General features: G+C 37.2%; 5 protein-coding genes and 1 long non-coding RNA gene across 9 annotated transcripts; 4 read left to right on the plus strand and 2 right to left on the minus strand.

Annotated features, from left to right (window-relative positions):
• The first annotated feature begins 3,003 nt into the window (after window positions 1-3,003).
• On the plus strand, window positions 3,004-4,517 carry LOC119995413 (probable carboxylesterase 17). The gene has a single exon (XM_038841895.1). It carries the CDS (start codon window positions 3,109-3,111, stop codon window positions 4,144-4,146), a length of 1,038 nt encoding a protein of 345 aa, XP_038697823.1. The 5' UTR covers window positions 3,004-3,108; the 3' UTR covers window positions 4,147-4,517.
• A 791-nt stretch (window positions 4,518-5,308) lies between these two features.
• LOC119995474 (NADPH-dependent diflavin oxidoreductase 1) lies at window positions 5,309-15,169 on the plus strand. 3 transcript variants are annotated; one of them, XM_038841986.1, is made up of 12 exons: window positions 5,309-5,581; window positions 6,679-6,756; window positions 6,891-6,995; window positions 8,019-8,110; window positions 9,128-9,312; window positions 9,513-9,610; window positions 10,618-10,692; window positions 10,819-10,929; window positions 12,131-12,262; window positions 13,043-13,162; window positions 13,964-14,180; window positions 14,301-15,168. In XM_038841986.1, the coding sequence occupies exons 1-12, from the start codon at window positions 5,438-5,440 to the stop codon at window positions 14,828-14,830; spliced, it is 1,887 nt and encodes a 628-aa protein (XP_038697914.1). In that variant the 5' UTR covers window positions 5,309-5,437; the 3' UTR covers window positions 14,831-15,168. The 3 variants fall into 3 exon arrangements, with proteins under 3 accessions (XP_038697914.1, XP_038697915.1, XP_038697916.1); XM_038841987.1 differs by lacking the exon at window positions 5,309-5,581 and having other exon boundaries at window positions 6,697-6,756; window positions 6,891-6,969; XM_038841988.1 differs by lacking the exons at window positions 5,309-5,581; window positions 6,679-6,756; window positions 6,891-6,995; ... (3 more) ...; window positions 10,618-10,692; window positions 10,819-10,929 and adding an exon at window positions 12,368-12,420 and having other exon boundaries at window positions 12,181-12,262; window positions 14,301-15,169.
• A 349-nt stretch (window positions 15,170-15,518) lies between these two features.
• LOC119995354 (30S ribosomal protein 3, chloroplastic-like) lies at window positions 15,519-16,982 on the plus strand. Its single transcript, XM_038841830.1, has 2 exons — window positions 15,519-15,865; window positions 16,454-16,982. The coding sequence occupies exons 1-2, from the start codon at window positions 15,587-15,589 to the stop codon at window positions 16,733-16,735; spliced, it is 561 nt and encodes a 186-aa protein (XP_038697758.1). The 5' UTR covers window positions 15,519-15,586; the 3' UTR covers window positions 16,736-16,982.
• Window positions 16,983-17,720: 738 nt separating this feature from the next.
• On the minus strand, window positions 17,721-19,877 carry LOC119995353. 2 transcript variants are annotated; one of them, XM_038841829.1, is made up of 5 exons: window positions 19,384-19,877; window positions 19,194-19,297; window positions 18,940-19,111; window positions 18,739-18,861; window positions 17,721-18,648 (listed from the first exon to the last, which is right to left on the minus strand). In XM_038841829.1, exons 1-5 carry the CDS (start codon window positions 19,555-19,557, stop codon window positions 17,830-17,832), a joined length of 1,392 nt encoding a protein of 463 aa, XP_038697757.1. In that variant the 5' UTR covers window positions 19,558-19,877; the 3' UTR covers window positions 17,721-17,829. The 2 variants fall into 2 exon arrangements, with proteins under 2 accessions (XP_038697757.1, XP_038697756.1); XM_038841828.1 differs by having other exon boundaries at window positions 17,721-18,651; window positions 19,384-19,851.
• LOC119995355 lies at window positions 18,160-19,346 on the plus strand. Its single transcript, XR_005467661.1, has 4 exons — window positions 18,160-18,291; window positions 18,438-18,591; window positions 18,701-19,135; window positions 19,208-19,346. It is a non-coding gene; the product is annotated as an uncharacterized LOC119995355 (long non-coding RNA).
• A 1,853-nt stretch (window positions 19,878-21,730) lies between the features above and the next one.
• Window positions 21,731-25,091, minus strand: LOC119987087 (programmed cell death protein 2-like). Its single transcript, XM_038831835.1, has 8 exons — window positions 24,923-25,091; window positions 24,243-24,344; window positions 24,068-24,151; window positions 23,892-23,989; window positions 23,496-23,767; window positions 22,983-23,223; window positions 22,677-22,881; window positions 21,731-22,164 (listed from the first exon to the last, which is right to left on the minus strand). Exons 2-8 carry the CDS (start codon window positions 24,330-24,332, stop codon window positions 22,039-22,041), a joined length of 1,116 nt encoding a protein of 371 aa, XP_038687763.1. The 5' UTR covers window positions 24,333-24,344; window positions 24,923-25,091; the 3' UTR covers window positions 21,731-22,038.
• Between the last annotated feature and the right edge of the window lie 478 nt (window positions 25,092-25,569).

Raw genomic sequence — 25,569 nt, forward strand, 5'->3', positions numbered from 1 at the left:
CGAATTTAGATTCATATCGGATGTCCAACTGACAATCTTGCATGATGTCATTATTGGTTAAAAAAAATCTTCCCAAAATTAATTTACGGGTTAATACAACTTTTGACCATTTAAAGACAGTTAATATTCCAGTATAGTTCCTAACACACTTCAATTTGTGCCAATTTAACCACTCATACAAAAATTGTTCATTTCAATCGGTCAACTTATTGATGTGACATGTTGACTGTTACGACGGAACACTAGCCAAAAATTGTATTAAGTATTAACCCATTAATTTTCCTTTTACAATTTTGATAGACTTAATTTGAAACATTTCATCGTAGCTCCCCAATCCTCATCCATATTCCCCCAAAAGTTCAGTGAAATTAAAGTAATGGATCAAGTCTGTCCAATTAACTTGGACTTCCCCTCTTGCAGGCCCAAGTTAATTGGACCGACTTGATCCATCTGCATCGAATAGTTGACCTTTGAAGCAAAATTCCTTTTGAAAACAATCTGTTCTGATGGGAACATGATAAAGAACATTCTAAGGCACGCATGCATGGATCCTGAAGTGGTCAAAAAAGCATGCAGGAGGAGAAGAAGAAATTAAGGAGATTGGGAATATTATATGAGGATGACAAAAGAATCTTAAACCTTTAGAACCTTCACAAGAGATGGCATACTTTTTGGTCAATACTGCGACATATATATATCCTTCAATGTTCCTTCTAAAATATCTATAAGATTTGCATTCTTTTGAGTGTCACAATCACAGCAAGAATTCAATGGATTAGGCTTTGAACTGCAGTGGCTTTTTATCAGTGATCATGATATATATAGATTTTGGTATAAAATCTTTCGGTTGGGGACCGACTAAATATATTGCATATTTTTTTGTCACGGATTTGTTATTCTGGACCACCTCCATAGTATGTAAGCCTAGAAAATGCGTTGTTGCGTGTAGGGGTGAAGTGATGAATACCCACCCCAGCCCATAAGGTCCAAGGTAGAACTACAACCCAGTAAACCGGCTTACCAGGTGAGGGTGCCTAGGATCCTTATAAACTAGAGTTGGTAGCCCTATTTTTTCGATGTGGGATACTTATCAAACCACCCCCCTTGGACAGTCGACGTCCACGACGGCTACGCTCGCCTGGCGGCTCCACTCGCCCTTCAGAAGGCAGCCCTTTCCCGGACTGCAACCCTCTCCCCAAACGCGACTCTCTCAATGAAAGCACCAATGATGAATACCCACCCCGGCCCATAAGGCCCAAAGTAGAACTACAACCCAGAAAACCGGCTTACCAGGTGAGGGTGTCTTGGATCCTTATAAACTAGAGTTGATAGCCCTATTTTTTCGATGTGGGATACTCATCACGAAGCCAGGACTTCGTATGAGGGGGTTCGCATTGACGGACAAAAGATTTTATACTGGGGTAGACAAAGTTAAGCGGGGTTCGGGGGCAACGCCCCATAATTTTTTTTGGATTATCTATTAATTATACATTTGAATGTACAAAATAACACTAAATTTTTTTTTTATATAAAATATGATACATAATACTTGTCACATGTCTTCTTGTTTCAACCATGAGAATGATTTTTTTATAACTAGGGGGTCTTTTATATAAATTGGCATATAACTAGGGATATTAAAAAAATTTGAGGGGGGTCGGCTGCCCCCCCTAGGATAGTGTAGCTTCGCCCAGTGGCGGAGTTGGGACGCATTGTCACCGGGGTCACACTTTCTATAATGATAAACAATTACATACCAAAATAACATACTAAGCGGATAAAACAATATTAGTTTAAGTAATCCAAATAATCATAAAAACAAACATATTACAATTTGACAAATAACAAAGAAATTATAGTATTACATATATATTTTTTTTTTTAAAAAAATTGAGTGGGGTCACTTGACCTCACTCTACCCCTCTATCTCCGCCCCTGGTTGCGTGAAAGGTCTTGAACTTTGTTTAAATAGTACTTAGGTTCGGAAAACACGTTGTTACGTGAGACGTTTTGGACTTTGCGTTTATATATCACTCGGTTAGGTTATGTTAATCCGATGTGTGATATAAAGTCTTAACAGTGCATGGCGGGAGCATGCATGATAGCCTCTCACTCAATATTCAATATCATCGTGTGTGGTTCTTTCTTGAAGAAACAGGAGATGCTTATCAAGTCAATCCTCAACAGAGCAACACAGACAGTTTTCTCTTTACTTGCCAAAATTAGTAACAAAAAAAGTGAATAAAATGTCAACTGGGTAACTGGGTTTGAGGGTTGATGAATAATATTTTTCCACCATTGGAAGATAAAGATTCTGATGCAAGTACACAGAACAAAATCTTCAGAATTCCCAACTGACGTGCTTCACGTCTTGTTTTAATGTAATTTTTTTGAACAGAATCATTTGGAAGGCATATTGGAATCATTTTGAACAGAATATCATTTCAAAGAATAAATTCTTAGCTGAAAAATGCCAAACAGAATGACTTGGGAAGGAATATAGGAAGCAACGTTTCGCTTAATTAATTTCTTGTCCCGATCGATCAGTCTGTTCTTCGCGTTGCTTAGTACATTTGCAAGAACAATTCCCATCTGATCCAAATCATATTTGAAGAAATCTGTTTCTTCGATCTGTGACCCGTTCGCATCGAGGAATTCGCACAATGTTCACATGTATGTACCAAGAAAGTTATATATCAAACAAGTAGTGCAAGACAATCTCATATCTTCTAAAGGCATATCTAGCAAGGATCTTCAATCTTTACATCGTATATTTGGATCCGAACAAGATTTCTGAAGATTTTTGGCTCATGTTTATCAAATATCGCAGCGTGTTTGGTTCATATATTTATCAAATATGATTTAAAATGAATGCAAAAAAGGTACACATTGAAAAGTAAGATTCAGCATATATATATATATATGTCATATATGAGAATCTGTGTGATCACCGCATATGGTTACGAATTGCACACTTTAGAGCTAAAAAGGAGGTTCCTCACTTGTCAACTTTTTTTTCCATATAAAGAGCCTCCATTGCTCAGACATTTTAAGCAAACTAGTACAAATCCAGTCACACAAGTTATATACAATTGAGTAGCAAAAGAAATGGCTGCCATCTCCTTTGATCCAAGGCTTAACCACCAAGTAGGGAAGAAGAACCATGGAGTTGTTCTTGAAGAAATTGAAGGACTAATCAGAGTTTACAAGGACGGAAATGTCGAGAGGCCTCCACTCATTCCTAATGTCCCTTGTACTGCAGCATTAGGGGCTGGTGTGACAGCAAGAGATGTAGTTATTGACAGATTCACAAACTTATGGGCACGTATCTATGTCCCGAGCTGCCCTGGGAGGCTGCCTGTGCTTGTTTATTTTCATGGAGGCGGATTTTGTGTTGGTTCTGCAGCTTGGAGTTGTTACCATGATTTTATAGCCAATCTTGCTGTTAAAGCAGGCTGTGTGATCTTGTCCATTAATTACCGTCTGGCACCTGAAAACCAGCTTCCCACTGCTTATGAGGATGGCACCAATGCTGTTGTTTGGCTGAAACAGCAAGCTCTAAATGGTTCAAGTGAGAACAAATGGTGGTTAAGTAAGTGCAGTTTCTCTAGCTTGTTTTTGGGTGGTGATAGTGCAGGTGCAAATATAGCTTATCATGTGACCACAAGGCTAGGATCCAATGGCACATTTGAACCAACCATTACAAATCCATTGTGTCTTAAGGGAACCATTTTGATCCAACCCTTCTTCGGAGGAGAAGCGCGAACAGGATCCGAAAAAAACTCAAGACAACCACCCAATTCAGCGCTAACTCTATCAGCTTCTGATACATATTGGCGCTTGTCACTGCCCGCTGGGGATAACCGGGACCATCCATGGTGCAACCCTTTAGCTAATGGTGCGTCCAAATTGCGCGATTTGGCTCTTCCATCTGCAATGCTAGTGTGTATATCAGAGATGGATATACTCAAGGATAGGAACTCGGAGTTTTGCAATGCTTTGGCTAGTGCTGGTAAGAGGGTTGAAGCAGTGATGCACAAAGGAGTTGGTCATGCATTTCAAATTCTGCATAACTCTCCGAACGCGCAAACTCGAATCCAAGAGATGGTGTCTCATCTGAAATCCTTCATCAACGAGAACCAATAAAATGCCTTAATAATTTCCTTTTATACTTTAGCTGGATTTATGAAATCACTCAGTATATAAGTGTAGACATTTGAGCATGTATAGATGTAACAATCTTGTCTAGTCATAGTTTTGATTATGTGTGTTTGTGTGAGAGAAGAGAACAATAGGTCGGATGACGAACTTGATCACGATAACTCTTAGTGCAAGGAGGAGGTCGTGAGATAAGCTTTTGCGAGATAAGCTTTTGCTTATTCCAACATATACAAATATCACCTTATATTATCTTCCCGTTTTACGTGTCAACTAGTTCTTGGGGTTGCACGTTACCAAAAAAAGGTGTTTGTGTGAGAGACAAAGAAAAATGTTCTTGATATGCTCAACTTGCAGGGTTTCAAACGTATTGGAATTGATGACTTCAATGTTAAAAGATACTGTACTACATCAATAGCCTTTCCTTTTCCTTTTGACAAAAAGTATCTTCTTCTTTTTCAGTTACTTGACTTGGATGATTTGTGGTACGTTGGGGTTGGACTTGGGTGCGCGAGGTGAGAATGTGTCAATGTGTCAATGTGATATGGTTTAAAAAGTTATTTGGTCACCATTAAATAGTAAATACTCTTATCCAGGTTAATGTCTATTAGGGTGACAAAAATTAGATTTCGGATTGATTTCAAGTCGGACAACAACACATATTTACGAAATATTTATATGTCCGAACCTTAATCCGGATTGGATTTCTAACGTATTTAATTGACCAAACCCGTATTGGTTTAAATCTGGACAACTAAATCGAACAATAACCTAATCCGAATTAGGTCTGGACAAATAAATTGAACAAAATTTATGTGTTTGGATCTTAACCTTATTTTAAACCAGACAAACATTTTGTGTTTGAACCCGAATTTAGGACATATAACTTATATTCAAACTTAATCTAATTCGGATCGGATAAATTTGATCATCCTGACCGAACAGAATTTTGTCACCCGACTATTTATCATCGCCTTCTCTCCTTACTTGTGAATATATGAAGATCTAGCCAGCCCATATTTTTGAGGCTTGGGCCTCGGTCACATGTGCAGCCCAGCCTAGAAAGAAAAATTAGGGCCCAGAGCTGATCTGGATATGAGGATACCTCAAGCCGTTAAGGTGGCTCAGGGCCTTATGCTATAGTGTTCGGCCCACCAAGAACTACCGCTCCTTCACGGCTTCCCCCTTTTGAATTCCGCAGCAGAGCACCGGAGACTCTGAGAAAGGGCAATCGTCTTCAATTATATTTGACCGTTTTACGAGCTTCGATTTTGGAGCTATGGGAGCCGATAAGCGAGCAAAGCTACTCATACTGTATGCAACTCAAACTGGAAACGCCCTGGACGCAGCAGAGCGTATTGGCCGCGAAGCTGAGAGGAGGGGCTGCCCAATCACCCTCCGCTCCATGGACGAGTATGATGCTGTGAGTTCTATTCCTGTTTTTTTTTTCTTTCTTCTTTTTTTGTTTGGCTCAGTTGAAGAATCGAAGAAAATTGAAAGAAACTTCAGTTATTATGGATTATAGAAGCTATATACGATCTCCCAATTGAAAGCCGAAATTGATTGCAAACTAGATTTCAAGTTCGATTCTCCGAAACAGCCTCTTTATTATTCGGGGTTAAGGTTAAGTAATTATGTTGAACAATGCCATTTACTCAATTAAATGTATTGGATAAGTTTGGTACGACCAAGTTGATGTAATTTTATTGGTATGCTTGTTTTATGTCTTTAATCTTTGGGGGAAGACGTGCAAGTTCAGGTTTGGTTATTTAAAGCACTGAATCGCTTTAGGAGAATAAGTATGACAAATGTGTAAAATTTGCATCAGATTGAGAGTTAATGACATATGAGCTTGTGCCGTAGTTTATGACATATGAGCTTGTGCCTGGGCTCGATTTTTGTTTTTTATTTTTTATTTTTGATATGTATATGTTTAGATGTAATTTTTCACATTATAGTGTGTAATGCGGTTAAAATTTTGACTTTTGCAAGGTTGGCATTATTAGATCAAATAGTATGCGAGGTTTATTTCTCAATAGAATATAGGAGGCATTAAGATGAAAGACAGTTTTATAAGGTGTTTGCCATGGCACGAACATAGCCATGCTGGTCTGCAGTCTTATGATCATTGTATATGAGGTTTTTCATCATAAAATTAACCTTTGTTTAAAGAAGTATCTTCACTGCATGTTAGGAGCACTTGATCCTTAATTGACTGCAAAGTGTCTGTAAAGACCCATGTCATGCACACGCTTGCGGTACAGCCGTTCAGGATTCTGTAGGATTAGAGCTCTATTCGTTTATTCAGCTTAATTGTTGTTTTGTAAAATTCTATGAACTATGATGGCACAGCATTCATGATTTTCTGGTGATAGTGAATCTTTCTACTCTCTTCTACGTTTTTTCTTTTGGATAACATTGGTTTCTCTGAAGGATTCTATTATATTCCTTGAGGGCCTAACACCTTTCTGCTATCTTGAATGTTATGCTCATAAGAATGCTATTTGTCTGATGTTACAGAATTTCTTACCTTGTGAAGACACTGTAGCTTTTGTTGTTTCTTCCACTGGCCAGGGAGATACACCAGACTCAATGAAGGTTGGTTGAGATTTTATTTCCCTCTTTCCTCTTCAGGGTTGCCTCTTTTCATTCATTTGGGTGGGGCAGGATAGACCTTGAGGTCTGTGTATATTTCTTTATATCAACTCACCTTTTATTGTATATGTATATAGGTCTTTTGGATGTTTCTGCTGCAGCGAAATTTAAATAACCATTGGCTGGAAGGAGTGCATTATGCTGTGTTCGGATTAGGTGATTCTGGTTACCAGAAATATAATGTAATGCTTTTAAGAGTTCTATGTGTTACTGGGGAATTTTATATTTATTCTCTCAGATTTTATTTTTTTAACGAGAACTTACTTTTATTGAAAATCTATTTCTGATGAGCTCTCAATAATTCTACGCATATTAAAGTTCTGAATTAGTCGTGGAGTGTACTATATTTGTTCTGAGGTTGTGCTAGCTTCTTGTTGTTTTCTTAAGAATGAAGGTTTTTTTAATAAGTCATGGGACATGCTATTAATTTTCTGAGGGAGGGGGACCTTGCATCTTGAGCAAGTGATGAAGAGGAAGCTACCACTAGACCACTTGAGTTCTGATGGAGAAAGTTGTTGACATAAGTTATGTCAATCATATATTTGATTCTTTATCGGATTCCCTTTCTGGTTTTACAAGTTAGAAATGGGGGATGAAAATTCATTATTTGAAATAAGGGTTGATGCTTTAAAATTTTTGTTTTATGTTTCATCGAGGTCCTTTACATTAGGTATTTGTTGATTGACTTCTGCAAAATTTATGGATGTGTTTGGAAACTCCTGAAACCTTTCAATAACATTTTTAGTTTTTGATAAATAATGTATATAAAAAAAATATTTTTGTTTCTTATTAAAGAAAGAAGGATTTATTTTTATGCAAATTATATTTACCTTGTAGTATGAGAAAACTCGTCTAATCAAGACCTCAAATTCCTTGGGACCTTCTTCAAGTTTCTATACCATTAAACAATCTATAGTTCATATTTACCCTAATTAGGTATTTCATTTTGGTTATCTGTTAAAGGGCTGTTTTGTGACTCAAAGTAATTGAGGTGTTGGATTTCTTACTGTATTCTTAAATTTTCACGTATTTTACTTGTATTTTGCTCCTTGGATTGCATTACTTGCCGGTGGTTATTAGTTTTCATCCAAATTATTGATAATACAGCAGAACCGAGCAGTTTTCCAGGGGAAAAAAATAATGTGTCTTTCTGTTACATTACATATAAAAGACAAAAGGATTTACTTTGATGTTGATCACTGCAGTTTGTTGCTAAAAAGCTCGACAGAAGACTTTCAGATCTTGGGGCTTCAGCTCTACTTGAAAGAGGTTTGGGAGATGATCAGCACCCTTCCGGGTATGATTTCACTTGATAACTTGTGAAATTTTCTTAAAACTTGAAAATAATATATTGATAATAGCTGCTGGATTTTCGGTCATATCTGTGCTGCATTATTTAGATATGACAAGGTCAATTGGCCATTAGCACGACGAGCTAATGACATGAAAATATTGACCAATATAGTTTCACCGCTGTTCCAGATGATCCTCTTGAATCGGCTGATTAGGTTCACCCCAGTTGCTTTCTAACTTACATTCTCCATAATCAGCTGATTTATTTTGGTATTCATTTAAGACCAACCTTAGAGTGAACCTTTCTGCTTTCCTTACCCGGAGAACCAAGGGATAGTTTTAGTTTGCTCATTCAGAGAGAACGTAAGTTTGAAAGCAACAGGGGTGAAACTTTATTAGCTGTTTTAATAGTATCACGTGGTAATTCCTTCACTAAATGGATATCTACAGTCTACTACATGTCCATCACAATTAACATGCTCAAATTAGGTTAAAGTTTATATATATATACACACACACAAAATACAATTTCGAGAACTAAATCACAAAAAACTCGAAGTGAAATGAAATTTTCCTAAAATGATCTGGTGTTGAATGAAATCACTTGTTTAAGCATTTAGGTGTTTACTGTTGTATCATGTACTTGTACAAAATATATTAGTTTGAGCGATTGAAGGGATTGATGTGAATTTTTCCTGTGTAAGTAACTGTTCAATATCCTTTACACAACCTCAGAAGACAATGTGGCCAAAATGTCACCTAATACCCTCTACTCATACTAGTTTTTTGCACGTCAGGGTTTTGCTTTGAACTAATTTCAGCCATTATTTTGTTTCATTAACGACCAAAAAACATGAGTACTCCCTTTTCTTTTCCTTGTAATCAAAGTAAGTTTGTGTTGTTCTTTTCCTTCCCCCTTCCTCATTTCTCTAAGCCTTGAGTTTTAACTGCATCTTTTGTAGCCATTGGTACTAGTTTGAGAAAAGCTTTTGGTCTTTCAATATAGCACTTCCAATTGCAGGTATGAAGGTGCTCTAGATCCTTGGATGTCGTTGTTGTGGAGTATGCTGTACCAGATCAATCCCAAGTTCTTCCCAAAAGGTCCAGATTTTATGGTTCCAGATATGAAATTGATTGATCAACCAAAAGTTAAAATCACTTATCATGACGCTGCCAATGTGTTTACATTGCCATCTATCGCATCAGGTAAACTAAAACATTAGAATTTTCGTTTTTAATTGCTATAGAAACTTAGATAAATGATTTGTTTTCGTTGATAGTTTTGCTTTTGAGAACATGTTATTTTTCGCTATTGTTTTCTCGAGGAGCATGAACTCTTATTGTTTTCTATTGCAGCTAATAAGTTTTCCGTAGACTGTGATAGCTACTTGCTTTGGTTTTCACAGATATTGAATGTATGGAGAAGCAAATTGAGACAGCCCGTTCAATGCATCCTGGAAAATTATCACATGCGGGGAAGCGACCTGACTGCTTTCTTAAAATGGTATATGTAGCATGTTTTTGGATGTACCATTCTTTTTTCTTCTCCCCCTAATTGGTTGTTTGAAATTTGAAGCCACAATTTCTCTTGCAAAGTTGCAATTCATTAGAATGCCATTGTAACTCAAAACTTGTGTGAGACTTGGGTAAGATGGAGCAATTTATGTTGCCGAAACTTGTCCAAAAGATAAAACTACTTGTTTGATTTTGAGATTGCTCCCATTGGGTTGCATAATCCTGGTCAGTGTGTGGCTAGTTTTTGTATCCATAAACTTATTATCCCTTCCAGTTGAGCCCCTTGTTTTGTCATATACCTCAATAAGCAGAAGTATTACAAGCCATCCTGATCAGGAGAATGTCATCTCGATTTAGATTGTAAGTTAATTCTATACATTTAGTGATTGACTTTTGCATGTGAGAAACTTGGGAGTTGTTGTTAATAACCACTATCAAGTGTCATCTGGTGTAGAACATTTTGTCAGAAGTAAAAATGTATAATAAAACAATCAATTCCTTTATTGTCAGTTTTGCTAATATTTGACTTTTACCTTTTTTATTATAGTGTATGGGTGATCTTTATTTCATGTACAAGCACAGGAACTGCATGTTAATCAAACCTCTTTGTTTCTTGATTTACATTCCATTTTGAATTGCCATTTTTAACAAGTTTTTATATTGGTGATCTTTGACTTGCTTACCCTCTTCTTCTTCTTTTTCTTTGCACGTCATGTGAATAATGAGAAATAGGATTCCTGTTACCTGAGCATGTAAAATTCTCATTTCTTGATCAACATCTTACATCACTTTGAATCTTATGTAACTTTGTTTGTTTCTGGGCACCTCCTGGGTGCTGTTATTCTATGAATTTTCATTCTCCAATAAAAAAATCGTACATTACTTTAGGCATTTCTGCTTAACTATTAGACCTGAAGTATGCAATATTTTTTTCAAATTCTCTCTCTCTCTCTTGCTCTCTCCCCTTTCTTTATATGGGTCAACTGCCACATGTAGATCAAGAACCAATTTCTAACAAGAGCAGGTTGTGGAAAAGATGTGCGCCACTTTGAATTTGAGCAAGTTTCATCCGTAAGTTCTTTACTATATGTTCTGCCCTAACTGGAATTCTGGTTATTTTTACGTCATTGTTAAATATTTTCCCTCTACTTTCATTCATGTTTATATGTGAGTGAAATTGCAATTTCTAAATTTCAGTTGGTTGAATATGAAGTTGGCGATGTCGTTGAGGTTCTCCCCAGTCAAAATTCTGAAGCAATAGATTGTTTCATGCAACGTTGCGGTTTGAATCCTGATGCTATGATCACTGTACGTATTATGTTGTATATTAGTTGATTATTAATATCCCGTGGAAACTTTGCTTGGATAAAGACTTTCATTGACCTGATCCTATCTAAGATAACTTCACTGGGTACGTTTTATGCACTAACTGAATAATCTTGTCCTTCTGAGAGTCGTTTTATTTGTGATACAATTGTCCATATGCATGTTATAAACTTTCACTTGTGTTTTAAGTTTTTCCCACTCGAAGTTTCGCTCTCTTGGCCTTGCATGGAGTTTGCTGATGCATTTGATACTAGGCTTCACTGCTTCAGCCAAATGTTCTATGCCTGTGCCCCCATTTATGCTTTGGTTCTTTTGTGTGTATGTGCATTGCCATTTATGATAAAAATGAGTGGAAATTTATAATACTGTGGACACATAGCCCATGATATTTGCTTCTTTATTTGGCTTGAATACATATTAAAGGACTTCTCAAAAATTAAAGAAAACTCGACTGCTTGCTCTCAAGTAAACACTGGATGGAGCTCAAAAGCTTTGGCTTTTTATGATCAGCTGATCTAACATGCATAGGTTTTTTTGCTTTCATCTAAGATGGATTGAATATTCTTAAATCTTTTGCATGGCTGGAGTTTTGAAGAGTCTTAATTGGAATCATCCTTTTTTATATAGAGCTTCCATATTTTCATTTTTGTCCAGCTCTAAATACGATACTACGGTCACAAAGCCATTTAGATTGATTCATTCCTGTGGGGTCTATGTTTTCTTTATTAGGAGAACTTTGATAAACATGATATGTCAAAAATTACTCTTTCTCCTTGGACTTTGAACTTTGTCGAACGGGACACACTTCATGGACAGAGGGAGTACACAAACATGGGTGATTTTAGCCTTCGCTATATTGCATAACTTTTCTCTATATGACTGCATTACCGGAAGTTAGATGGTTGGTGTAGAGTGTGATGTGTTAAATTTTAGTTAAAATTGAGCATAAACATAAACATTTAGATATAGCCAAGAGGAGATGACTATAGTTTGTCAACAGAAAATTGTTAACAAATTATTGTTGCTATCCTCTAAACACTTTGTGTTGCGGCCTTTTTTAAATTCGTTGACATAATTACTCTCTTGTTTTCTAAAAGTTTATTTGCTGAAATAGATGACCAGCATCGTATGAATTTTACTTCGTACCGTATTATGTTAATTTTGAACAATATATTCATCTCAGGTTCAACCTAGAGAAGTAGAGAATGACCTCGATACTCAGATTATTTCCTTGAAGGTGCCTGTCAAGTTGAAAACTTTCGTGGAATTGACGATGGATGTTGCATCAGCTTCCCCTCGACGCTATTTCTTTGAGGCAAGAATCCTTTTTTGTTTATGTTATTTTGCTTTTGATCACAGAACCTCTTGAGTAAACTACTTAGATAAGTTATGGTTTTGCTTCTTTTATATCGCTCTTCAGCCCATGGAAGCATAATCTTTTCTAATTACTGGATTTGGGCATGTGAATTTTAGGTATGTTTAACTGTCTCACTTATATGTCACATAACAAACCGAATTCTGTATTGGCCATATTATCATGTTCAGAGGAGAGATTCCTATAGAAACTGTATTGGACTTTAACATATGATCCACAATCTCATTAGCAATTAAGGTTGTGTCTTGAATTTGTCCTTCCTTCACACAAGCATATTGGGATGTCCCCGAAACTACTGGAGGGAAAACAGTTGTGGAAAAATACGGTACCAACAACGATTCAAAATGGAACAAAAAATTTACTAGAATATTATGGAATATGAGTTTAAGTGAGATAGCTCACCTCTTTCTCTAGATAAAAAAAGATTGGGCGAATTGGATTCTCACTCATCTTTTATGGCCTAGTGGTATCCAACACCTTACACTTGCATGAGGTGCAATGTTCAATTCCCGCCTCCCTTTAAAAATTGTGAGTATAACCCCATGACATACTGCCATCAAGTGGTACCTAAAAATTTTACATTGCACAAAGCATAAATGCAAATTTTACAGAAGTGAGGTCTTTCATGCATTTTACCCTAAATTTGCATTTATGCTTTGTGCAATGTAAAATTCTCACACTCCCACTTCTGTAAACAATTTGTACTGTCTGTTCTTCCAGGTCATGAGCTTTTTTGCTGGTGCTCAACATGAGAAGGAGAGACTTCAATATTTTGCCTCGCCTGAGGGAAGGGATGACCTATATCAGTACAACCAGAAGGAAAGAAGAACTGTTCTGGAGGTAATATGAACAGAAAAAATTTAGAAAGATGGATACATTTAACCACTTTCTTGCAATCTACATAATTTTATATGAATCTTGTACGATTGTGTGACCCATTTACAATGTAAAATTTTTCTGTTCAGTTTCCTGTTATCACCTTTTTTTACATTGTTTCTTTTTCTTGGATCACATGAAGTTAATAGAGGCATAGTGGCTTTGCAAAGTAGATGTGGAGTTATTTGGCCTTGCTAGTGCAGTTGTTATTCAATAAAATTGTCTTCCTCTCTTCACTTTGCGGGGCTGGATTGGATAATTAGAGTTTTCATCCTTGTCTGTATTTTGCAGTTTTCTAGAAGAGGAGTTATTGTTCTTTTTGTGCCCTTATTTTCTTTCATTGTTAGTTCTTCTACCGGAAAAGAAAAAGAAGAAAAAGGGAAGAGTGTTGTAATACAAGATGATGGGTGGACATAGCATTTCTCTTGGACGGTAGCAGATTGGGAGAAGTGAATAGGATTTAAAGAGAGAGATTATGTTTTTATTTATCTGTTATTTATTATAGTTTCAAGGATAACATTTACTGTTATTCTGTACTCACAGAATTGGACCTTGATATGTTAATGTTATGTGCTCAAAAATGTTTATTTTGATATTAAATGATATGTTGAAAGACCAACCTAGATGTCTTTTAGGTATAGAAGCCTAAGCCTTTTAGCGATTAATAATGGTACTTTATATGTATATTATGTTAACAGAAAATTCAGCCTTTTATTTCTTTGGATTGTACTTTCACCTTCCTCCTAATATCTGCATGTGTTACAGGTATTAGAGGATTTTCCTTCTGTGCAAATGCCGTTTGAATGGCTAGTGCAGCTTGTTCCTCCACTAAAACAAAGAGCTTTCTCCATTTCTTCTTCTCAATTGGTTCACCCAAATCAAGTGCATTTGACTGTTAATGTTGTGTCATGGACTACACCTTTCAAGCGGAAGAGAGCGGGTCTCTGCTCAATGTGGCTTGCTGGACTTGATCCCAAACAAAGTATGACTATTTGAAGGCCTAAATCTTTTTTTATATGAACTAATCAACTTGTATCAGCTATTGTGAGAACAAATCAGCATTTTGGTATAATATCAAAAATTTTATTTTGTGCATGAACAGCTGTTTATATTCCAGCATGGTTTCACAAAGGATCCCTTCCGTCTCCCCCACCATCTCTGCCTCTCATTCTTGTTGGACCTGGAACTGGCTGTGCACCTTTTCGTGGGTTCTTGGAGCAAAGAGCCATACAGGATGCTTCTGAATCTGCTGCTCCAGTTATATTCTTCTTTGGTTGCCGAAATGAAGAGAATGACTTTTTGTACTGCGATTTTTGGTTGTCTCATTCGGAAAATGGTGGCTTACTTTCAGAGGGAAGGGGTGGAGGTTTTTACGTTGCGTTCTCAAGAGATCAGCCACAGAAGATGTATGTGCAGCACAAGATGCAGGAAAACAGCCAGAGAATTTGGGATTTGCTGTTAAAGGGCGCCGCCATCTACGTTGCTGGTTCTTCAACCAAAATGCCTGCCGATGTATTGTCAACTCTCGAGGATATTGTATCCAAAGAGGCTGGGGTGCCGAAAGATTCTGCTGTCAGGTGGCTTAGGGCATTGGAAAAGGCTGGTAAATACCATGTTGAAGCATGGTCTTGATTTATAATATTGGCCTCATGAGCACTTATTCATTAGGGATGGGAATTGATGGTTTGAATGAGTTTACGCTCCCTGGTTGAGGTAGAGAAGATTGCCAATGCTTTGATAAATCATCTGTAATTTTAGTTAGCCATCAGCTCAGCCGAGACCCTGATTGTTCAGACTCTCACACTAGGTTGACAAACCATATTCATTGCAGACTTCGTGAAGTAGGTTTTTTTGTTTTTATTTCAATTGAATTAAAAACAGAAGTTATTTTATATTTTTTTGTTTAAATTACATCTTTTCATAATAAAAAAAATGAATCCCTCCCCAGCCCCTTGTCGTAGGATGTGCAAAATTTTCGATATAAGCAAGTTAGTGAATAGGTTTTTTTTATAAAGTTTTAGAGTTGGTGGGTCGGTTATTTTTTAAAAAGATTTACATATTTCTTTAAAAGAATTGATCAATTACTAAATCAATAATTGAAATAACCGTCGACAATCGACTGTTGGTTTAATTAAATTTATGTAAAAAAAAATCCAACACGTGGCACCCTTACTTAGTCGAACTGTGTCTATTTTTTTTTAGAATGGACTCGAATTTTTAGTAACTGCTTCAGGAATCTGGGCCGAGCTTTATTGGAAGGCCCATTAAGGAATTATCAGTTTGTGAAATCCGGATCCATTATCTTCTTATCCTCGCATCGAAAATGGCAATTCTTTTCGCATAAGCTCTCTTTACCTCTCTGTCTCTGTCTCTCTCTCAAGGCACAAAATGCTTCCAATGTCAATTCAAGCAGGCATGAGCGCCACAATTAATCCCTTAACGGTACCTACTCGAAATGTCCTTGGCTACACAGCCGTGAAGACTCCAATCTGTCTTGCATCAAAACCATCTTGTTTACATTCGTATTCCCTCGCTCTGCGTGAGCTGAGACCAAATCGAAAAGGAACAAACAATTCGAGGGTGTCAGCTTCGGCAGTCGCAATTGACGAAGAAGAAGGAAAGCAGCCAGCTGATGATTCCACCATCCCTACCGCACCACTCAAAGAGGTCTAAAATATAATCTCACTTCCTCCGTTTGGCCATTTATGCTATGTGAATTCATGCGCGTCTTTGCTCATGAACATGTATATGTGTGTGAGTGAGTTGGGATTTTTTTTTTCTTCCTTTTGTTATAATTGGTCTCTTGGTTCATTCAAAAGAAGAAAATCAAGTGAGTTGTGCTTTGGGATTGATAGGCCATTCACCGATTTGTGTTTCTGTATTTTTTATGTGTTTTATTGAATGCAAATCTGCTTGGGAATGTGATTCATTTGATTTTCAGAATTCAGATGTTTTCTCAAGCAAGATTTTAGATTTATTTCCGTAAACTTACTTTGAATTGACTTTTTGTGGTTCCCTGTTAAGTATAATCTATATTGAAATAAAAAGTTCTTATTTTTGGGATGAGGAACCACAGAAAGTTGCACTTCATTGAGCCTAGTATAGCTTGTATAATTTTTTTGGCCGTGAGCTTTTGATTTTTCAAAAATATAATGTTACGGTGTATTTTGGTTCCTTTCCTCTCTTATAGTCTCTCAGTTATTGGAACAACCATTCTACATTTTTGTAAACTTTTATGTTCCCTTGGTTTTGCAGAAGCTTGGAGTGGTTGTAAAGCCAATGGAGAAACCACGGCTTGTATTGAAATTTATTTGGATGGAAAAGAACATTGGCATTTCCCTTGATCAGAGTATACCTGGGCATGGAACAATCCCACTCAGCCCTTACTACTTTTGGCCGAGGAAAGATGCTTGGGAAGAGCTCAAGGTGTTGCTTGAAAGTAAGCCCTGGATATCCCAGAAGCAGATGATTCTCCTTCTGAATCAGGCTACAGATATTATTAATTTGTGGCAGGCAAGTGGTGGCAATTTGTCATAAGTTTATAAATTTTAAGGGATTTAAGACTTATTTGGTACAGTTCTCCCTTGCAAATGTTAGTATTGCCTCTTTGTAAGCTGTTCCAGTAATTCTTTCTGGACCCATCGCATTGCTTTCAGTCTTCTGAAAATGGAATCTGGGTTGTATTACTCATTTTGTTTATGTGAGTTCATAATGATGCTAGATGTGAGAATTTATTTACGTTGAAAATCAGGATTCGATAACGTGATTTAAGTATTTAACATGTGTCAATTTTTGAAATATTGCTTTTTTTCAAGCTTATATATTGGGGTTTCCTTATTTTCTACACTACTAGATCTTGTGTAGACTCTTGATTGTCTTAAAATTTTCATCTTTTGTTTCGTTTTTTGTGGAAATATCGTCTTTTCAAATTTCAATACGGAGGCCAGACTATTAGGGATCAAAAAGTTAACATGTAAGATATTCATTTCCATGTTTGTCTAGGCAAAGAATATTCTTGAATGCATGTGGATACCTAAAGGTTAAAGATGTTGGATTATGGCACACGGTCTCTCTATGCCTTGATAAGTTTGTGGTGGAGGATCTCATCATATCCTTGTGCTGAATCATGTAATGTTTTCCCTCTTGGAAGTTTTGTCATTGATTTTTGCTGGAATCGATTCTTCCGTAATTCGTAGGATGTACTTCAAAGAATTTTAAGATAGTGGAAATAGGATTTTGTTTCTATTTCAGTTGCTTTAAGGGGTTGCAAGAGTACAGACTATTTTTTTGGTTGATTCTAGTATAGTCCCTAATGTTTCTTATTGCAGCATGGGCAGTCTGTGTTTTTCCTTTCCTCTTTAATCTGGCAACTCTAACTTTTTCCCTAATTGAAATCAATCCTGCAAGGTTTGCTGGACTTAATTAAGTGTAGCTGCGTAGTGGATCTGTTAGTAGTTGGACTTGCAAATTAAGGTGAACATGCATAATTGCCCATCGAATTTTCTCTGTTCTGAGAAGAAAATAACTGCAAAACTTGTTAATTAGTTCCATTAAAAAAATGAGGGGGATGACAGCAAGCATATGCCCTGGCTAAGCAGTAACTGAGTTCTGAATACCAACTTTATTACATCTTAGTCCCAACGTTGTCGCCTTGTCCTCACCGACAAGTGGTTTTTGGCTGTGTCTGTATGCTGTGATTTTAACTGCTCCACAAAATCTGAACGGCTTGTTTCTATACTCTTTGCCATGGCACCAGCACGAGTGTTTAGTGGAATCCACTTTTGAGGTAAGTAGCCGAGTTTATTTCCATCATCTACAGATGCATTGTGTTCGTGAAAATTTTTGTAATTATTTGTATTTGAGGCTGGCTTAGCATCGGAATCCAATGTATGGTGTTTTGTCCATGGAATGATTCCATGTCCCATACGAGCACTGTCATCAGTTCTTTCAGAAACTAATGAGTAAACCTCTGGCTCATTCTTGCCCTGTGGCTCTAGAGACTGTCTTATCTTGGAGATGATTTCCCCTTCTGAATCTGAACTTGAATCGGATATTGTCCTTGTTTTGCTTGCTCTGTTGTTGCCATCTTCCAGGTGAGTTTGGCTGAAGCATTCTGCTGTTTCTTCACTTTCTGATTCTGAGCTGAAACTCTCAGGAGGACGGATATTTTCAATTCCTAACTTTTTTCGTAAGTTCTTGATTTCTTCTAAAATTGTATAATCGTCGACTTGGTGTTTAGGTCTCTGCAGCCTATCACCAGAAACATTCTTGTTTCCTTGGCAATGATTTGGACCACCATGACTATCTGAATCATTCTCATGGGAATCTTGTCTTGAGAACTTCAACTCCTCCGGGATATCTTGGGTGTCGTCTCTAGGATCAGGATCTTTCAAGTTAGGCAGTTTGCTGGGATCCAGTTGCTTCATATTCTGGTTGATATGCAATTTCTCCTGCTGTTATTGATTGCAGAACTATATCATACATCTAATCTTTTTGTTGTAGAATATGCTGTTTTAGTCAAGTAAGGCAAGATATCCTACCTTAGGAGCCAAAGGAGAATCATCCTCCAGATGCAGTGTGAGGCCATTCTCAGAAGCAATTTTCATCAGCACTTTCCATCTGGTTTCCAAGCTTGGTTGTCTTGATGATAGCTTTTGTATCATCTACAAAATTCAAGATACCAGTTACTGGAAGCTCTCGAGAAAATTTGATATTCGAACTTTCAACTCTTCACTCCTTACCTTGGGATTTACGCCACAGGGGTTGCGTAATTCAATAGCACGGGCTGCAAATCCTTTACTGATCTTTGCTGAGAAAATACTACGAATTTCTTGCAGCTCTGGGAACTCCCCGCATCTTGAAGATGCAAAGATTAAGTTTGACATCGTCTCCTTCAGCTCGACTGGAAACTCTCTACATAAACATGAGCACACACATGTAAGTTTGATATCAATCAGTTAACAATCTGAAAGTTATTGAACAGGAGAAAACTAACTTGTTCTTGTGCAGAAGGTCAACGGTCTCTAACAGAAGCTGGCAGTACTTCTCTATCAGGACAAACACATCCAAGGTATTCTGCTCCTTGATCACATGCTCAACCTGTGCATACGTTCAAGAAAAACATTAGAAGATGACAGAGAGATAGACAGGGATATCGAGTCTCGGATAATTTCATCTATAATTACCCGAAGGAGTGCACTCTGTTGGCGACCGAGGCGTAGGAGCTCAACAACATCTGATCTCGCATAGGAAAATCGAGCTCGGTGCTGGTTCCTGAGAACTGCAATCCTAGAGATGGTGAGCTTTGCAAGACTCTTGAACTTGGAAGCCCTGGAATCCCTCCCAAGAAGAGCATCCATTTTCTTCCTATGTTTGCTCTACTAATGTTCAAACACCAGAGATATACAGGCTGCCTGAAGACACTTGAGACTATCTCAGGAGTCAGGAGGGGTTGGAATGTTTGATACTAGGTACAGCCTCCTCAACTTCTTATACTGTGCATGTGGTCAATTCATTCCAACTTGTTTTGAATGAGTTGCAAAAGAATGTGTCAACCCTTTCTTTTTATCTCTACACTTGAATCCACCCCAGATAAAGATACTTTTCTTGACTGTTTCAGCTATAGAAATGGAGCCGCCGCTTTTTCTAAGTTTTTCTAAGTTTTGTACTAAAGTACAAGACGCAACTGCTACCACCAATGGGGTGTCACATATTGAAGGTGGGTAATAAATTAATCCTTAATATTTTTTTATGTATCAAATCTTGAATTCCCATGACTCGGTAATAACCTCAAAGCAACCACCATTGGAGTGATAGTCTAAGTTGATGAATTTTTCTAAGGTCAAATCGTATGGGTTTAAGAATCATGTAGTCAAGTGTTGGTTTTTGACCCAACTTGTTATATTATCAAGTGAGAAACTTCTTTGCACGTGAATCTTACGGGCTGAGTTTAGGTTCACATTAGATATTAAAATGATAAATATGTATTATGTCATTCTCGATTTAAAAAAAAAAACTCAGAATTCTTATTTTCCCAGTCACTGTGCAATTGAATTTGTGCATTGCTTATTTGATTTGTTTTTGTGTTTCTATAAGACAGTCGTGTACCTTTAGCTCCATGTAAATCTTCGAGAGCATAAGACCTGACTATAAGGAGAAAAATAAGAGAGAAAAGCCAAAGAGTAACTGCTTGAGGAGTCGAAAGTGAGGGTCTCCATTTTTTAGGTATCGTGCCTATTATGTCCTTCCAGTAATGAATAATCTTTATTGAAAAGTTGTTAATATTTTCAAAATGTATGGCAAATGACTGAACATCTATTTATATGTCAATTTGGTTGGGTAATGTCAGTTCAATATGGAATAAAGTTTTAACACGCTCGTATTTGTAGGTTGGGTTATATCAAATCCAACAAGTGAATATGTAGAGCATAATTTTTAAAATTGTACCGTGCATTGAATCGTGTAGATTCAAGGTTTTTTAGGTTCATCTTATGAAAGTTGAATTCGTAATTATAATATATTATCAAAAAATATTTATTGTTCACATGGGTGATGGGCCCATTGCAGTTATGATATTAATAGTTTATTGGCCAAGTCATGTTTGGGCTCAATCTCATTAAAACCTATTAATTATTAGGCCCACTTACACTCAGATTTTTCTTTAAACACAAGTTGTTTGGTTGCCAAAGAAAAACAATGGACAGTTTGACATGGACGAAAGAGGGAGACGATGGGGGTAGCAGGCTCTGTTACTGGTAGGGAAGTGGACCGAGTCTTTGTTTGGATTCCATGTTAAAAAATTTAGTCCAAAACACAACAAACCAATATTTTCCGTTTTAGATTAAAGGTCTGCACGGTTTTATATCATTAGGTCTTTGACCCAAAAAATTTGATGGTTGTGCAAAAATGATGGGACCTTTTTTTTATATATCATTCAGTTTGATTATGTCAAATTGATGGGAAATAAATTCTTTAACACCATAAATATTAATGTGTTGAAAAACAAAATCTGAAGCCAAGTACATTATTGGAGAAAAGATGTAGTAGGTCAAACGTAGGCGAGACTTTCGAACAATTGGAATAAGAGAAAAAAAAATTGGACAAGTGCAACTTGTAAGTTGTCTTAATCACACATTAATTGTATTTGAAAAACAACACAAAGCAAAGCTCACAAGTATAAGAGCAATGACAAGTGGGCCGTTTGTTTTGGGCCCATAACTTTGTTGGAGAAGGATTTCCCTTTCCTTGACAGATATTAGTTGGCTCACTCAATTATATGTACAGGACAATTATTACTTCAAAATCTAATACTATAACTCTAAAGTTTGTGCTTTTGGAGCCTTTGTACATAGAGTTCATATTTTTTTAATTAAGGGTTTAAAGTTTAGGGCTCACCACAAACTTTACAGGACAATTATTACCTCAAAATCTAATACTATTAACTCTAAAGTTTGTGCTTTTGGAGCCTTTGTACATAGAGTTCATATTTTTTTAATTTAGAGTTTAGAGTTTAGGGCTCACCACAAACTTTCATGGTCAATGATCCATGTCTACTCGAATTGATGACTCCATACATTGCTAGAGCATGCACATCTGCAAGTTTCAAAAGGAAACAAAGGTCTATCGGGCTGTCTTTACCCATCTCAGATGGGGCAAAAAAAAAAAAAAGAAAAACCTCTCCATAGTTAATTTACTATTCGAGCTCATTTGGTTTGAATATGAATCTAGTACAGATAGTATAACAATGTGCATATGTGATCTGTCGCCACGACATGCACAAGTAATCTGCAGCTGTTGAGATGCATACCAGATTGTTTGTTCTCGAAAAAGTAATGCCGCAATCATTTGAAATAGCCGCACTGATCTGAGTTAGACAAGGGTTCCTCAGTTTGAACAACAATAGCCTCCTCAGCCACTACCCAGTCCCCATTGTTGGACTTATCTCCATCACGCAGAACGGAACAACTCTGCAAATATATAGTACAGATGTTGTCAATGACGTAGAAATGGTTTTAGAAGCAGACAAGCGCCAGCCAGCCAGTATGTACAAACAAGGATGCCAAACTGAAAGAACCAATCTTATAGACCATTCAGACAAATTTCAATTACCGCTTTGACTACAAATGTCCTTTTTTTTTTAAAAAAAAATCACAACTCAATAGGCAATCCCCCGTTATTTTCCCGGAAAGGTGGGGAAAATAGGAAGGAGGAAGAAATCCAAGTTAGTCAGCAAAGTCGCAGGTTTTCAGAAAACCAGTTCGGTGAAAGAGTTTCAATGTCAATAATGTGGATTTCTTTCTCTCTTTTTTTCATGTAATGGTATAAGAATAAGACATTAGGAAAACATAAAAGATCCTCACACCATCTGTACACCTGAGCCAAAGTCCAGGGGAAACACCTCCATCAGAGCATCAATAAAAGTTCACTGCATTAGGCCATATAATCATGCAAAGTTATCAGAGAAGGGGCGAAAATTAACCTCAGAACAAGTATACACAATGAGTGTCATCCAGTTCCAGTTCTCCATTGAATGTATTTGGGGAGCATGAGTTGCTTCTTGTAGAAAATAAATTAATGGGGGCATCAGCTGCATCTCAAAATGTCTTACACCGCCACAAAGCCTACACCTCCCAGGGTCTCCTATCTCCACTGCAGCAAGAAGTGGGTTCCCACCAAACAAGTATCTGAGGACAAAAGGGCATCATGAAAACTATAAGCAACAGAAGAGGCTAGGAAATGAGATGATAATTTTGCTACTGAGGTACCAGTCTGGCAGTCTCGACACCTGAAACATTGCTCTGGTTTTGAATCCAACTGCTTCTTGAACTTGAGGTAAGTCCTGTCAGCCGTCAATGCTTTATCATATTCGTAATGCTCCTGTTCCCAGATTTCTTCTAGTGCAAGATCACTTTCATTCTCAATGTCACTTTTTCCCTTAATGGAAAGTGAGGAGTAACTTGAGCATATAGAAGTTACATGACTCGATGATGGTTCTTCCTCAGTGTAAATGTAAAAGCATGGCAACACTGAATTTAAAAAAAAAATTGAAATCAGTAAGAAAAACTTGTAAAATCAAGCACTACTTTAAAAACAAAGGATGAGGTCGTGAATTTAGAATAGTCCAGTATGTTTCAACTCATACACAATGACGAAAACGAAATCTTCACTCTATTTGGAACAATTGGAATGGTATAATAACCAACATAAAAGAACAAAACCTCTTGGTCAATAAACATAGAAGACAAGGTAACACAACAATGGAGCACAACAATGCTTTCTTTTAAAAAAAAAACTATACCTGAGGTGTCAACCACTGTTGTTTTTGCCCTTAAAAGTGGAGATTTCACATTGCCATGTGGTTTCTTTGACTGTGAAGCCAAGCTTCCAGCTTCTGAAAGTGCTTTACCCAAAGCCTCCAAATCAATGTCCTCATCGCTGTTGTCCGAATCACCCCACCAGTCATTCATCGAAACTGCTACAGAAGATGTGGTTTTAGGGACCACTTTTTCTTGAGGATTAACATGCGACTCATTCTCAGTATGCAATTTCTGAACACGAATAGCTCGCCAGCTGCATACCACCAGAAACACCATCAAAATACAATACTAATATAATTCAGTACTCATAATACTGTTTCTTAACTATAATAAATTGTGTCGGATTGCTTAGTGATCAAGAAAAGACATTTCATGACCTAAAGGGAGAGCTTCCACAGTTTGGCTTTAGACAACCAAAAATGAAAAGAACGCGCTCTTCAATAGTCAAAATTTCAGTTGAAATTGGAGCATAAACCTGGAGACAGACGAAAGCGGTTATATATGTGTTCATATCAGATGACAAATTGACAACCTAAACCGTTATATACAGTACCTGTGCAATAAGACTGAGTCTACCGCCACACACACTACAATCAAGCAAACTGGGCCTTATGTCCTCCTTTGGAAGAGGCCAGTCCTGTAATAGAAGAAATAAACCATGATGAGTTGTGATTGGAATCAAACATCAAAGGAAGTATGACAATATGCTTGCAGCTACAACAGCTTACAGGCAATCCACCAATTTTCGTTGTATAATGATCAGATGGTTCAAGATTATCACCAGCCCATTGCCCTGGCATGCCCAGGATAACAGTCATCTTTTACGCTGCCTGAACAAAAACACAACTAATCAATACAAGGATAAGAAATGACCCTGCATGTCACCGTATAAAAAATGACACAAATGAGAACTTTCAGAAATTTGGATGCGACAGCGATTATTCAAAAGATTAGAATCTTCTCCCAGCCAATTTTAAAATCTAAAGGCATTGAAGCCCACATTATTTTTTTCTTATTTTTGACCTTCAAAATTAGGGGAGGTGACCCAATGCAATTAACAAAGTCCTATGGAAGTAGTTGAACTTGTACTAGTTTCTCAGAACTAGAATCAAAAGAAACCATATTTGAACTTCTGGGTTTCAACTGTTTTGCTCTTTGTTTTGACAAAAGCCAAATAGATGTTAAGGCAATTCGATTATATTAGTGCACCTCTAAAGAACAACAATAAGACCTCGAGTTCCATAACCAAGCTTCAACATGTCAGCTAAACCGAAAATAAGCAGAATTCTTCTGTGTTCGCAGAGAAAACTATTCAATTTCGTTCAAAAGGCCACAAGATAACAGCATATCAAATTAAGAAACCGAAAAAGAAAAAGAAAAAGGAGATTGTTTGGCTCCATGTCCGTACCTTGAGTTTTGTGCTTCTTCTGTGTAACGAATGCTCACCGCTAGACTTTCAACGAAACTGTTAAAAATGAGCGATCGTCTTCAAGCTGCTTTTGGTCTCTCCTCCGCCATCGTCTCCAAGCTGCCTTTCCTCTCGGCTTCTACAAGTTTTGCGCAATGTTTCAGTGCCCTAATGGTTTGGCGGGCTTTTGCTTGCTATGGGCTTGGCTAGTTGGATCAGATACAAGTTGAAGTTATTTGATGGGCTTCCATCCGGGTTCAGACCATCTACTCTAATTCAGCCCAGCTCTATTATAATTCATCACATTGGGTGCTTATGAGTGCAACTCCGATGAATGTTATATTCAACACTTTAAATTGTATTTTATTCAAAATTATAATGCTAGGGCACCACAATGGGTGTAAAATGACTATTGAAAAGAGTTGGTAAATTTCTCCACACTCCAATTAAGGAGTGTCTTCTAAAAAATGAACAACGTATGAAAGGGACCCACTAAAGTCACAAGATTGCATTATTCTTCAACATGGAACCAAGTGAGAGAAGGAAGAGAGAACAAGTATTGAGGAATTTGGAGTCTCACCATTGTAGGGTAGACACTTTGACAATATGGTGATGCACAAACACCCATGCAAAAATGGAGCACTTGA

The sequence above is a fragment of the Tripterygium wilfordii genome, chromosome 3 (assembly GCF_013401445.1).
Source record: "Tripterygium wilfordii isolate XIE 37 chromosome 3, ASM1340144v1, whole genome shotgun sequence".
Lineage (NCBI taxonomy): Eukaryota > Viridiplantae > Streptophyta > Magnoliopsida > Celastrales > Celastraceae > Tripterygium > Tripterygium wilfordii.

Excerpts from the sequence above, each read along its gene's own strand:
- LOC119995353 (XM_038841828.1), bottom strand. The coding sequence starts at position 19,557 with ATGGATGCTCTTCTTGGGAGGGATTCCAGGGCTTCCAAGTTCAAGAGT. Across the intron at positions 19,112-19,193 it reads GACCTTCTGCACAAGAACAA|AGAGTTTCCAGTCGAGCTGA; the intron begins GTTAGTTTTCTC and ends ATGTTTATGTAG. Across the intron at positions 18,652-18,738 it reads ATTCTCCTTTGGCTCCTAAG|CAGGAGAAATTGCATATCAA; the intron begins GTAGGATATCTT and ends AATCAATAACAG.
- LOC119995474 (XM_038841986.1), top strand. The coding sequence starts at position 5,438 with ATGGGAGCCGATAAGCGAGCAAAGCTACTCATACTGTATGCAACTCAA. Across the intron at positions 6,996-8,018 it reads CTGGTTACCAGAAATATAAT|TTTGTTGCTAAAAAGCTCGA; the intron begins GTAATGCTTTTA and ends TGATCACTGCAG. Across the intron at positions 14,181-14,300 it reads TGGACTTGATCCCAAACAAA|CTGTTTATATTCCAGCATGG; the intron begins GTATGACTATTT and ends GTGCATGAACAG.
- LOC119987087 (XM_038831835.1), bottom strand. The coding sequence starts at position 24,332 with ATGACTGTTATCCTGGGCATGCCAGGGCAATGGGCTGGTGATAATCTT. Across the intron at positions 24,152-24,242 it reads CGAAAATTGGTGGATTGCCT|GACTGGCCTCTTCCAAAGGA; the intron begins GTAAGCTGTTGT and ends CTTCTATTACAG. Across the intron at positions 22,882-22,982 it reads AAACCAGAGCAATGTTTCAG|ATACTTGTTTGGTGGGAACC; the intron begins GTGTCGAGACTG and ends TTTTGTCCTCAG.
- LOC119995413 (XM_038841895.1), top strand. The coding sequence starts at position 3,109 with ATGGCTGCCATCTCCTTTGATCCAAGGCTTAACCACCAAGTAGGGAAG.
- LOC119995354 (XM_038841830.1), top strand. The coding sequence starts at position 15,587 with ATGCTTCCAATGTCAATTCAAGCAGGCATGAGCGCCACAATTAATCCC. Across the intron at positions 15,866-16,453 it reads CTACCGCACCACTCAAAGAG|AAGCTTGGAGTGGTTGTAAA; the intron begins GTCTAAAATATA and ends TTGGTTTTGCAG.